This window comes from Lutjanus erythropterus, chromosome 22, assembly GCF_056507025.1.
Source record: "Lutjanus erythropterus isolate fLutEry1 chromosome 22, fLutEry1.hap2, whole genome shotgun sequence".
NCBI classification, from domain to species: domain Eukaryota; kingdom Metazoa; phylum Chordata; class Actinopteri; order Lutjaniformes; family Lutjanidae; genus Lutjanus; species Lutjanus erythropterus.
In genome coordinates this window covers 29,149,658-29,163,851 of record NC_139338.1, presented here as the reverse complement: position 1 = coordinate 29,163,851, position 14,194 = coordinate 29,149,658, and the positions used below count along the sequence as shown (strand labels likewise).

At 38.2% G+C, this 14,194-nt stretch overlaps 1 protein-coding gene across 4 annotated transcripts in view; it reads left to right on the top strand.

The window, feature by feature from the left end:
- Positions 1-14,194, top strand: part of ptpro (protein tyrosine phosphatase receptor type O) — a 45,550-nt gene that overhangs the window by 6,351 nt on the left and 25,005 nt on the right. For all 4 annotated transcript variants that reach the window (XM_084711353.1, XM_084711355.1, XM_084711354.1 and 1 more), the window contains exons 2-8: positions 8,096-8,357; positions 8,844-8,999; positions 9,645-9,797; positions 9,991-10,497; positions 10,586-10,747; positions 12,202-12,398; positions 13,884-14,004. In XM_084711353.1, the coding sequence (XP_084567479.1) occupies positions 8,096-8,357; positions 8,844-8,999; positions 9,645-9,797; positions 9,991-10,497; positions 10,586-10,747; positions 12,202-12,398; positions 13,884-14,004 (1,558 nt within the window). The remainder of the gene's footprint in view (positions 1-8,095; positions 8,358-8,843; positions 9,000-9,644; positions 9,798-9,990; positions 10,498-10,585; positions 10,748-12,201; positions 12,399-13,883; positions 14,005-14,194) is intronic.

Sequence of the window (14,194 nt, the reverse complement as noted above, 5' to 3'; positions counted from 1 at the left end):
CATCACTCACACACCGGATACGTTACACAGCGGTGTGACGGAAAATCAGCTTATCTGCACATTTTCAACTCTCTCCAGAGAACATAAAGCTTTTATTCTGACACCTTTTACATTTTATTCTGTACAGAGCTGCTGAATTACACCTGTGAACAGTGTTAAAAGGATTAGAGCAGATTAAAGAAATCACTCTGTACATTACACACGTTACTGTTGACTTCTGTAGAACAAAAGAAAGAAAAAGACAAGATTAAAAACATCTGGAATGAATATACCTCTGATAGATTCATCTGATTATTATTGTCTCGATTAATCAGTTAATTAATCCTGTCACAAACTGAAAAATAGGTCCAAAGACTTTTCAGTTGGCAAGATTAAAACATTTTGATTTCATTTAATTATTTTTCTTCATTTTGAAACGTTCAAAGGCTGCCTTTATGAGATGATTGAGTACAAAAATCTCTCTCTCTCACTCACTCAGTTTATATTCTGGAATTTCTTCAAAGTTCAGTCTGTTATCCTGAAAACTAAAGTCCACTGCTCTGAAAATACACAGTTTGTCTCACTGCTGCCAAACTCCATTAACATTTTTAACACTTTAACAGTTATAAACATCTACTGCTTCTAAAAGATTATTGATGATTTCTTACATCTCATAAACAGAAACGGACTCATTCAGAGAAACATTCGGCTTTAATTTAAAGTCTGATTAACGTGAAACAGACAAATCAAACAGAAATTTGTAAGGACACCGCAGCTTCATGGATCAGGAGTCTGGTTTTGTTGAACGTCTGCTTTATATTTTCTGTGACTGAAAGTTCAGTTTCTCATTCAGAAAATATTTTAGTGGATTATTGAGTGAGTTTTTGTTGAAAAGAAACTGATTTTCATTGTTTGTGAATGAATGAATGAATGAACTGTCAATCATCTATTGTGATGCCTGAAGTCTGTCAAGCAGACGCCTGCTGAACGTCACCAAACTTCATTGAGAAAAGTGAAGATTTTGCTCTGCTGTCTGAAAAACAGCACTGAGAGACTTTGTAAAAGACTAATCTACAGTTTTCTTTTGAAAACTTTTTCACAAAAAATCATTTCTGTTTAAATTACCAGCTGGAAGGGAAATCAGAGCACAGCGGCTTCAGTTTTAGCAGAACAAAGCAAATGTACATGTTGAAGAGCAGTTCATTCTTGACTTTGGAGCAGCAGTTTGAAACAGCTGAGAAAACCCAGATGTGGTTGAAAGCTTCAGAAAAGGCAGAAAGTGGATCATTAGTGAAACTTATTTTGAGCTAAACCTGATTTTAGTGTATTTGTTTTGTAAAGATGTGATTTTTCCACAAGGTTGTCGGCTGTCAGTCGTGTTGTTCAGTCTAATGAAGTGAAGTGTCTCCCACCAAACCTCATTCAAAAAACATTGAATTCTAGCTCTGCTGTCAGAACTGAGAGGTGCTGTTAAATAGCGTCAGTGTGGACTTGATCTGTCTCATTCAGAGTCTGATGGACTGTGGGCGTCCTCACACACACACACACACACACACAGACACACACACACACACACACACACACACACACACACACACACACACACAGAAGGAAACAAAGCTGGAGGTTTGCATGATAATGTTGGCAGCTGCCTGAAGGCGATGCCTCCTGACCCCCCTGATACCCCACTGACAACCCCCACCCACCCCCCACACTCATTCACAGGGTCACACACACACACACACACACACACACACACACACACACACACACACACACACACACACTCCATTCATCCATTCATTCACTAGTGTGTGTGTGTGTGTGTGTGTGTGTGTGTGTGTGTGTCTCAGTTTCTATAAGAACAAAGATGCTGAAGCTCCATTTACTCGCTGCTGTTTGTGCTGCAAAGTAACTAAGTACTTTTAGTAAAGTACGTGTCTGAAGTACAATGTTTCTCTCACAGGTGAGTTCATGATGTTGCTGACTATGTGAGGTCATCATCTAATAATTAAATATTATTGTTATTATTATTATTATTATTTATAGTAAATAAACTAACAGGAGATTCTGAGTATGGAGGATCAGAATTGCCACAATCAAAAATAATATTTAGCATTTAAACAAAAAAACACAACTAAACTTTTGTATCAGTTCCCCTATTTATTTATTTATTTAATTTTCCAGTGAAAAATTGCACTCAGATGTTGATCAACCAATGAGCAAAAAGTTGTTCCCATAACAAACTTTGAACCTTTGTGTAATAAAGAAGAAATGCATTTTAAAATATTAAAAGAAAATAAATCAGTTTGGATAAATAATCAACAACAAACAAAAATCAATTATATGAATTCAAACACAAATAAATACACAAACTAATTCACACATTTTATACATGAGAGAATGTCTACATTTATTTTAAATATGATTTTATTGCTATTTATTATTATTTAATGTCATATTAATTTATTTATTTAAACATTTTTATTTATTTCTCTGTTTTATAAATGATTCAGTTCTTATCGTGTTGTACAGAATAACTTGTCAAATTGACAAAATATTAACTTTTGTGCAAAACAATCATCTTTTGGAACTTTAAAGGCTCCATAAATTAACACTCTAATAATGAGTTTTGTGCTTTTCATACTTTAGAGTTTCAGGGAAAACTTTGAAATGGTCCTTTAATGTTTATGTAAACTTTGAGTGAAGTATTTTCAGGATCCTGTTTGTTCCTTTAACTTTGGTCTTTGTAGTTTTTACAGTCTGACGTTCTTCAGGATCGTCACAGCAGTTTCCACAGTTTACAGAGCGTCTCCTAGCAACACCGACACTGAGCTGTCAGTCATCCGTTGCCGTGGGAAACAGCAGTGGAGGAAGAAGTATTCAGATCTCAGGGTTTCCTTTAGGAAAAGTAGTGACACATATCTTTTGACCCACAAAAAACTTTTCTACCTGTGAATATTATTTACAGACAGAAAAAAAATAATGTTTTACTGTGGAGCAGCAGGAAGTGATGAACATGAACATCCTGGTCTCTGGAGGAGGAACCAGTATAAACCAGTTTGTTATTATATATATATATTTACTTATCTTTACAATTTTGTTCATAATATTTTCTCAAACACAGCAGAAAGGGAAACAAAACAGTAAAATACAAGGATATTAAAAAACAAACAAACAAAAACGATAAACATGACTTCATTTATAAAGCATCTGATGAAACAAACTGATATTAAAACAGTATAGAACCAATACATTTGATAAAAATAGTAAATTAAAAAAATCGAAATTCAATTAAAAAAACAATAATTTTAACTGTTTGGATGTTTTCAAGGTTAAGAAAATTCTGGAATCGTAAAAAAATCTGTGAAAAATGTTAGATTTTCAACATAATCTGATGTTTTATCGACACAATGTTTTAATATTTGAAACAAAACGATCCTGTCGCCGTATTTGTTCGTCTGCTGGCGTCTCAAACCAGACGGCGGCCGAGTGTTTTCTTTATTAAGACAAAGAGCAGATGAGGTTCAAAGTTTCACACACAAAAAAACCTGCTGAGGTGGATGTTTAGTTGATGATTTTATTAGCTTCTGATGGTTTAATTTCAACTTTAAAAATAAAATCAGGTGGGGTTTTTTTTTATATTTTCAGTTTATTTCAGCAGGAAACTGATTTTATTAACTTGTTTGTGTTCAAACAGTCAGAGAGTCTGTGTCTGTTTAACTGTAAATATTCATTTATGTTCCTCAACTCATCACCTGGACTGTGTGTGTGTGTGTGTGTGTGTGTGTGTGTGTGTGTGTGTGTGTGTGTGTGTGTGTGTGTGTGTGTATCATCTCTCTCGTGTCGTGTCCATGGTGATCCTGGAATCAGACAGACAATAATGAGCGTCTCCTTCCACCCCAAATGTGTCTCAATCCTTTCATCTCTGTTGCCATGGTGACGGCGGGGCGGCCATGAATTGAATGAAATGGGTCTGGATTGTTAGGATGATAGAGTTTGATGAGGCGTGTTTCTACAAGGAGCTGCAACACTCCGATCACTCTGATCACTCCGATCACTTTGATCACTCCGATCACTCTGATTACTCCGATCACTTTGATCACTCCGATCACTCTGATTACTCCGATCACTTTGATCACTCTGATCACTTTGATCACTCTGATCACTCTGATCACTCCGATCACTCCGATCACTCCAATCACTTTGATCACTCCGATCACTTTGATCACTTTGATTACTCTGATCACTCCGATCACTCTGATCACTCCGATCACTTTGATCACTCCAATCACTCTGATCACTTTGATCACTCCCATCACTTCGATCACTCCGATCACTCCCATCACTCCCATCACTCCCATCACTCCCATCACTTTGATCACTCCGATCACTCTCATCACTCCGATCACTCCAATCACTCTCATCACTCCGATCACTCCGATCACTCCAATCACTCTCATCACTCCGATCACTCCAATCACTCTCATCACTCCGATCACTCCGATCACTCTGATCACTGAGACACAGAATCAGTGTGTTAGTGAAGTTGTTACTGTGATGGAGTGGTGCTGATAATTCACTGTGTCCTGCTGACAAAAACACTAAACCATCAGAGGTGAATTAATGTAACACTGAACAGTCCTGAACAAAGCACACACACACACACACACACACACACACACACACACACACACACACACACACACACACACACAAACTTAACTTTTAGCTAACATTAGCTAGCAAACAAAGTAACTTTTTGTTAACATTAGATAGCAAGCAATGTAATGTTTTAACTTTATAGCTAACAGTTATATTTCCTGTTTGGTTTCTAAGATGGTGAAATTTTTTTGATCAGTTTGAATCAGATAATTTTGACTTTCTTAAAAAAAAATACTCAAACCACTTAATCAATTATTAAAATAGATGGTGATCAATTTCATAATCAAATACTCGATGAATCATTGCAGCTCTATTACATTTACTGTGTTCAGTGTTTTGTTACTGAGGGACACAAACAGAAAGTAACATTTGTATTTTAGAAAACATAACAGCAAAATGACAAACTGTACACAAACACTGACACTATAAGCATGATGGGAAATGAAGGCAGTCGCTGCTCACTGCTCTGTTTTAATCTGTGATAAATATTTAGTTCAGTCATGAAGCTTCACTCAGAGTTTATGAGTCGACAGAGAGATGAAATATGTTCAGTTTCAGAGGATTGAGGTCAGATCATGAAACAGTTTATCTGTGATGATGGAGAGACGAAACAAAGACACGTTCTCTGAGAGACGAGTGGACGTCTTCATGTCTCCATCCTCAGTTGTCCTCAGAGGGACAGTAAAGACACTGTCTCTGGATCAGGCTCCTGTAGCTTCTTATTTTCAGATCAGAATCATGAAGAATGAACATTTAACATCTCTGAACGTCCTCGTGGTGAAGGTGTTGTGGAAACTCCCAGCATGCCTCAGTGCAGCTCATGTTTACTGACTGTGTTTCACTGTGAGACACTCAGATTAGAGAAGTGGGTCATAATCTGCTCTGGATTATCTGATGAAACGGAGACGATGTCAACTCTTTGTTTCATGTTTGTGTTCAGTGAACGTAATATACACTGGTGCATCCAGACATGATTAGCGTAGCTTAGCATAAACACTAAGAGCAGAGGGAAACTGTTAGCCTAGCATCATCTAAAGTGAGAAAATGTCTCGCTCTGTCTGGTTTATATGTTGTTAGCTAACAAGCTAATGATTGGTCCAGTCTGGACTGTGTAAAACATGGACGTTTGTCTCCGTGACGTCCATTGTCTCAGTGTAGCGTCTCCGCCTGGTGGAGCGTGGGTTGCGCTGAACAGCTAATTAGCTGCTAGCCACCTGTGACGGCACCCACCTGTCACTTAAATAGGCCACGCCTCTAATGATGGCTCCATGTTTGGACGTGTTTCCTGTAACAGTTATTTTCTTTATTGATTAATTGGTCCATTTTAATCACATTAAGTCTGTGTCTTCCTCCTGTCCAACTTGTCCTCTGATGTCACTGTGGGACTTTTTTTCCATCATTTCCTGTCTCTCTGGGACGAAGCTGTTTGTGGTTTCCGTGGTGAATTATGAGAGTCAGTATCAGGAGTCACATTTCTCGTCTCAGCGAGACGTCGTCTCTCCTGCTGTCAGATTTAATGAAAGAACAGCTGATACCATCAGAGGCAGGAAATCAGCTCCTCTGCTCTCAGATCAGCTGATATGAGGACAGGAAGTGTGCAGATGGTGAACTGATCAGTTCTGAAGTCTCCACAGAGACCAGGACTCGGTTTTATTGATCGAGGTGTTCAGTAAATGTGAAATCAGTCAAACTGCAGGATCATCTGAAGGATTAGATTTATTATTTTAACTGTGAAGGAGCTGAGTGGAGCATTTCCAGTAAATACACAGAGCCGGTGGGTAGTTTAGGGGACATGGGAACACAGAGAGTTGGTGATCATCACACAAAGGCAGTGAGTCATTTCCAGGAAATACACAGAGCCAGGTAACAGAGAAGTAGCAGTTGATCTGTTCTGGTTGACAGTGAAGGATCCAGTAATTAGCCTCGGCCCAGGAGAGAGAAAAGATTCAGATAGACTCTGATTTACATTTCAAACACTGAGCTGCAGGAACGAGGAGAGTCGGGTCGGTCTAACTCCTGGATTCTCTCATGTTTGTTTACTTCAATGTTTCATCACAAACAGCTGATCTCCTCTGTGTGTGTTTGTTTGTTTGATGTGAGGAATCAAGTAAATGTTTACATCTCTGTCACGTTCAATGACTGTAGGAAAACACAGGTTTCATTTGTTTATGTGTTTATTTATTTGATATGGACAGATCACAACTCCTCAGCTGTTCGCTGCAAGCCGGGGCAGGAAACTAAAAACTAAATAAAACTTCTCTGCTAAAAATAAAAAAATAATTAATTAAAAAAAAAAAATTCTCTGGTAAAAAGAAAAAAGAAAATAAAACTTATCTGCTAAAAATAAATAAAAAATTAATTAGAAAAAATTTAAAGAGGAGAGAGAGAGAGTATAAAAATCATCTACCATCAAATCTGAAATAAAAGCTCTAAAATAAAATAGATAAATAAACGAATCAATAAATAAATACATAACAGTAATATTCTTTATCACTTTATAATGAATCACAGTTGAGTATGAGTATTTTTTTTGTCTATTAGTTATTTGATGATCAGATCAGGATGTAATTCTTTAAATATAATTTGGATATAAATATTCAATTTTTTGTTCTTCTTTTTTTAAAAATTCAATCTGAATCTCAAAAATCTCAAACGTTTGTCTTCCTCTGTCTGTATTTTTCTGTGTATTTTCATCTTTTGTACGCAGTGTTTTGTTTAAATAATCCTTATTATCATTATTATTCATCTGAACGTGTTGAGGGTGGGAGGAGATTTCTTTTTGATCTTTATGTAAATCTCTTTTGATAAAAACATATTGAGGAAAATATTCTGAAAGGAGGAGGAGGAGTTTAAAGCAACGGATGAAGACGACCTCTGAATAATTCATGAGTCTCATATGAAGAATATTAATAATCCAGGTTTCTTCCTGCTGTTTGTTTTTATTCACATTTGTTTTTTTTATTTAGGAACCAAAGTGAAAAAATCAAATCTAAACAGTTTCTTGTAAAGCTGCAGTCAATCAATCAAATTAATTGATCAAAACTGACAGTTGATTAATTGTTGGTCAGTTTTAGTCAGATATGTCGGTTTCTTTGTCTTCTGTTTTTTTTTACTTTGTATTTGATAAAACGACATCTGAAAACATCAGCATCAATATTTTCTACCATTTTCTGATCGAATCGTTTTTCCCTGAATCTGATCTGAATATTGGCTGATATCTGATCCAGAACCAGCGTCTTAAAAATATAAATCATTCTTTAACTTACAGGAAATAAAAATTCAGGATTATTTTTGACCTGCTGTGAGACTGATGGATTCTTCCTCTGTCTGTTCTCTCGACGTTCTCCTGTCAAATTAAAGCTAAAACCTCTACAAATGTTCTTTTTTTTTTTAGAACGGATTTGTCCAGCAGGTTCTCACGTTCTTCTTCTTCTTGTTCTGTGTGTTTCAGAGCGCGTCGGCGTTCCAGGCGTCAGTGAATGACGACGGTCTGATCGTGGTGACGCTGGAACGCTCGGACCTGCAGGAGAACGTGACGGCGTACGCGGCTCAGATCTCTGGAGAACCTCGAGCGGTTCTGGTTCAGTTCGTGAACAGCAGCGAGCCGTTGTTCTTCAACACCACGTTCCACGGTCTCTGCTACACTGTGGGACTACTGGTCAGACTGGGACACGGCTGGTCCAGACCGGTCAAGACCGTGTCTCTGCTCACAAGTAAGAAACAGTAACGAAGGTTTGAGTCTTCAGTCTGTTTTATCTGTTGATTATTATTATTATTATTATTATTATTATTATTATAGAAAAGACAAGAGTAACATATCAAATAATCAATGATTATTTGGTTGGTTATTGATCAGTAACACTGTGGTGCTTTAATTGATCATAACTGCACAGTTCAGAATGAATTATCTAATAATATTTACTGTATGTCCACTATTAACATAAAATTAACATTATATTATTAAATATCTGTGAATTTGTACTTAAAGATTAAGATTAAGATATTTTTAAAATAATTTTGAGAACATTTTGCCCCTTAAAAACCCCTCATATTAACCCTTAACATGTTAGAATCCATCATTTGTTCTGTTAATTTGTCTCATTTGTTCCTCCATGTTTTGGAGTTCTGTGTGTCCAGATGTTTTTACAGCTGTGGTTGTTGTTGTTTTTGTTGTTGTTGTTGTTGTTGTTTGTCCTCAGAGCCGCTGCCCGTCCGCTCTGCTCACATATCAGACTATAAAGAGTCTCCAGAGACCGGCGTCGTGTTCGAGATCGAACCTCCAGCAGGAAACGTCTTCAGCAGAGTCAACATCAGCTACACCGAGGGACAAGAACGACGGTCCATGCTCTATAAAGGTTCTCATGTTCTCTCAGTGTTCTGCTAGAACACATGCACAACATGTAATCAATGCTTTATAAAAACAAATCAGGACATGTTGAGTGTTTATTAATGAACACATATATTATTATTATTGTTGTTGTTATTGTTGTTGTTGTTTACATATTTATTCTTAGATCTGTTCACAGTTATTGTCTTATTGATGGGTTATCACTTGTTACTGATTATAGATAATAAATCGTGATAGAATTCTGTGAGATCATCCTGCAGAGTTTTTTTCAATAACTTTTGTGTTTCCGTGTGTTTTTGTGTGTTTTTGTGTGTTTCTGTGTGTTTTTGTGTGTTTTTGTGTGTTTTTGTGTTTCTGTGTGTTTTTGTGTGTTTTTGTGTGTTTCTGTGTGTTTTTGTGTTTCTGTGTGTTTTTGTGTGTTTTTGTGTTTCTGTGTGTTTTTGTGTGTTTCTGTGTGTTTTTGTGTTTCTGTGTGTTTTTGTGTGTTTCTGTGTGTTTTTGTGTTTCTGTGTGTTTTTGTGTTTCTGTGTGTTTTTGTGTTTCTGTGTGTTTTTGTGTGTTTCTGTGTGTTTTTGTGTGTTTTTGTGTGTTTTTGTGTGTTTTTGTGTGTTTCTGTGTGTTTTTGTGTTTCTGTGTGTTTTTGTGTTTGTAGATTTCTATAAGGGGAAGACGGTGTTCAAACACTGGTTACCGGGGATGTGTTACCGTAACATCACATTCCAGCTGATCTCTGAGGTCACCGTGTACCAGAACACCCTGGTTACACACAGTGACATCACACACACACCTCTGCACCACAGGACAGGTGAGGAACACACACTCACACACACACACACACAGTTGTGTCAGAGTTGGTCGGTGTAGCTAATGTTGGCGGTTATTATTATCATTGTTGTTGTTGTTGTTGTTGTTGTTGTTGTTCAGGCTGTTTTGGAATCATTTCTGTTACTTGTGTCTCTAAACGTCCACCTGTCCCCTCTGTTGTGTCTCCGTCACAGTGCCCTACCCCCCCCTCAACATCTCCCGTAAGATTGTCCACCTGAGCCAGAAGGCGGGGTCAGGTGAGGTCTCCAGCGTCGCCCCTCCTGACGGCGGCAAGGAGAGCCGGCGAGCATCCCGTCGAACCCGGGATGTCCCGCTGATGGAGGAGCAGGAGGAGGAGGAAGAAGAGAACATGTCTGAGGAGGCGACGGGAGGTTCCACTCAGGTTCCCTTCAATCCGACGCAGAACCTGACGGGAACCGACGCAGCCAACGCCACCCAGACGACCCCGAGCTACTGGCCGGACCCCACCGAGCCGTCTCCTGCCGACCGCGAGGATGAGTTTGTCAACGCCGTGGTGGCTGAGTACGAGGACTCCAACGAGCCGGGGTCGGCCATGGGTCTCCCCGCCGAGTCCTCCGTCCTGCCCACCAAACTGCCCCCCATCCTGCTGGAGCTGCGCTGGCTGCCGCCCAGACCGCCGACCAGCTACGACGGCTTCAATGTCTACATCTACAGAGACGGTAACCGGGGACGCACGGCGGGAGGGCGGGGCCGGGATGGACGGTTTTATCATCAACTGTAGATCAACTGTCTTCGTGTGTTTTTCAGGTAACTCGACAGAAACGGCCACCGTTGATGAAAACACTCACGAATTCTTCACCGAGTTAACGGAGCCGGGAACGTACCGAGTCCAGGTCACCACGCTGAGCTCATCTGGAGACTGTGAGGCCCGAGAGAGCGCCGCCGACACCGGCTTCACCTTCTACCTCAGTACGTACAAACACACTCACATCGACGTTAACCGCTACGTGAAAATGACTGAACCAGATCAGTGTCTGCATGTTGTTTAGTAATCTAGATAATCTAGAAAAATGATCAAACTCACTTGAAATTCTTCTTATATATATAAAAAAAAAAAACATTATGGTCTGTAAAGAAAAGTTATTTTATCGTCTGACTGATAGATCAGGCTTTTTTTATTATTAACATAAAAAATGCCTAAAAATCCTAAAACTGTATATTACTGACTTTTATCTGTTCATTCATGAGTTTTTTTTATCACCATTAAAAGGTAAAATAATGGAAATTAACAGGAAAAGTAGCTGTTTGTTATAACGATCCTGTCACTGTCTTGGCTAACTAACAGATAGTTTTTTTTGCTAGCCATAATGTTCATGAGCATGCAAGCTAAAGTTAGCAAGCTAGCTATAACATTGGCTGAAAAAGTAATTTGTACACAACAAGCTAACCAATCAATGAGCTAAATCAGCTCCAGGAAACTGGATGGATCAGCTGACATTGCAAGACAGTATTTAACTACGTTAGCTAGCAGCTATTTCTGTATCTGTGCTTTGTACCGTTACATCATTTATTGTTGATAAAATCATAAGTTATTGTCTGGTGAAGTCATTTGGCAAGCTAACCAGCTAACATTCAGAAAACATTTTGTGAGATATAATATTAGCTACCAAGCAAACTAGAGTTAGCCGGCCAGCTGTAAGCCAGCCAATCAGCAGCCAGATCAGCCCAGGAGTCTAAATGAATAAACTGAAGTTAAGAGACTGTATTTAGCTACATTAGCTGGCTAGCAGTTCATCTGTGTTAGTAAGCTAGTCAACGTTAGCTAACATTAGCCAGTTAAAACCACAGTATCATATTTTCCACGTCTGTGTTGTCATGGTGTCGGTCGTTTTTTGACGTTAGCGGACTACATTTCTAAGCTAAGCTAACGTTAGCTTGTGTTTAGGCTTTGTGTTTCGATTTATCTGGTGACTGTTTTATCCATTAATTGATTAAATAATTCTGTCACAGTCTTGTCTATTTTTCAGGTCTTTCCTGTAATGATTATTCTCATTATTGGTTAATCTGTCAATCATTTTCTTGATTGATTGATTAGTTGTTTGGTCCATAAATTGTAAAAAAAATGTAAATGTAAAAAGAAAAATGCTCAGAAAACTGAAAATATTCACATTTAAGAAACTAAAATTAGAGAATTTACACTTTATTTCATTAAAAATGTCTCAAACAGATGAATTGATTATCAAATTAGTTGATGAGTGATTTAATAATCAATGAATAATTGATTATTTGATTAAACATTGCAGCTCTAGTATTTAGTGAAGAGTGTAAATCCAGTCTGTCAGGGTGTCGGTCTCGTCTGTCCTCTGGTCTCAGACAGTCTCTCTGTGTCCACAGTGTCATTAACTCGTCCTGACTCGTTCCAGGTCCCGGCGGCGAGCTGTTGGAGGAACTCTGCGAGCGTCCGCAGGCCGTCACCATCAGACTGCTGGACTCCAGCACCGCCGCCGTCTCCTGGGCTCCGTCCTCCGAGAACCACAACGGCAGTCTGGTGTCGGTGGTGTCCACGACCTGCCTGAGACCCAGTCTGAGCCAGAGGATGGAGAACACGTTCTGCAGCGAGGTAAGGAGGACGCTACGGAGAACCCAGAAACCCAGACCACCAACCAACCAACAATTATTACTGAAACATAAGAAAACAAAAACCCAAGAAGAAATAATGGAGATGAAAATGAGCTTTTTATGGATTCATGCTGTACGGAGGACTAACAGAGTCATTACAGGAAAAAAGACTTTTATTTATTTTGCATTTCAAGAATAAAGTCAAAATGGTATTTAAACTTTATTTACAACACTTTTTTATTATTTTTTCTTTGTTGTTTTGACATGAAAGGTTTATTACTTTAATATTCTGTTTTCTTCATATCTATAAACTGTTTTTTTCAGGACAAAGGTCCACATTTTTCCCTTTAATATGGAGATTTTTAGTCCAGTGTTTAATTTAAAGAGTGAAGCTCGTCTGTGTTCTCACCTCACGTCTCTGTGATGCTGGACGTTATCGTGTCGTCATCGAATCTTCATTCACCTGAAGATGAACCAGTGAGTCTGAGTTTGTAGTTTGGACGTCGTTCAGACAGTAAGACGGTGTGAAGTGACTCGTCTGGGTGTGAAAACACAAAAACACGGAGAGAAGAACTGGAACAGACTCTGAAGTCACCTGAAGATCACAGCGTCTTTCTCACTTTATTCATTCATGAACACTGAGAGTCACACCGGACCAGGAATAAAGACCGGACCAGGAATAAAGACCGGACCAGGAGTAAAGACCGGACCAGGAATAAAGACCGGAACAGGAGTAAAGACCGGACCAGGAATAAAGACCGGAACAGGAGTAAAGACCGGACCAGGAATAAAGACCGGACCAGGAGTAAAGACCGGAACAGGAATAAAGACCGGAACAGGAGTAAAGACCGGACCAGGAATAAAAAACGGACCAGGAGTAAAGACCGGACCAGGAATAAAGACCGGAACAGGAATAAAAAACGGACCAGGAGTAAAGACTGGATCAGGAGTAAAGACTTGTACTTCATGCTGTAAATATTAGACAGTTAGAACTTTATTCTCATAATCTTTTCTTCTAACTCAGGACTTTACTGTAAAAACATCATGACTGAATTCTTTTACATTTTTTTCTTCATGTCATTATTTTCCACCTTTTTCTCATTAAATTACAACTTGTTCTTTAAATACAACTTAATTCTTCAGATGTTTCATCTTTTGTTTTGATTATTTTTTTTTATTTTTGTCTGTTGATTGATTGATTGATTGATTCTTTCGTACTTGTCTTATTTATAGTCTGTGATTAGATAAATACAAAAAAAATAGAATCAAGATGAAAAAGGTCTATTGTGAGCCAGAATGATGAATATTTGTGAAATTCTCTCAATAAAAAAACAAATTTAAGAAGAAATAAAAATGTTTCATCTAAGTTTTGAATTTTTCTTCTTGAAATTGTCAGTCTTAAAACATTTAAAGTTTATTGACAGTAAACGTGGGTCAAAAACAGACAGATGTATTAAAGTTGTTTGTTTGTTTGTTGTTTGTGTAGGAGAACTCTACGAGTGACATCATCACTAACCTGACTCCAGGCGCTCAGTACAGAGTGGTCGTCTATCACACCAACGGACCTCTGATCAGTCCTCCGTCTGAACCCGTCATCATCGATATCGGTGAGAAACATCGACCGCGTCACATTTTACAACTAAATATCACATTTTTATATTTATTCTTATTTTTTATTTATTCTTTATATTGTATATTATATTATTATATTTCTGTATTTAAAGGCCTGAAACTGATAAATCATCTTATACACACTATATGTATTTAAACGTGTGCGTGTGTGTGTGTGTGTGTGTG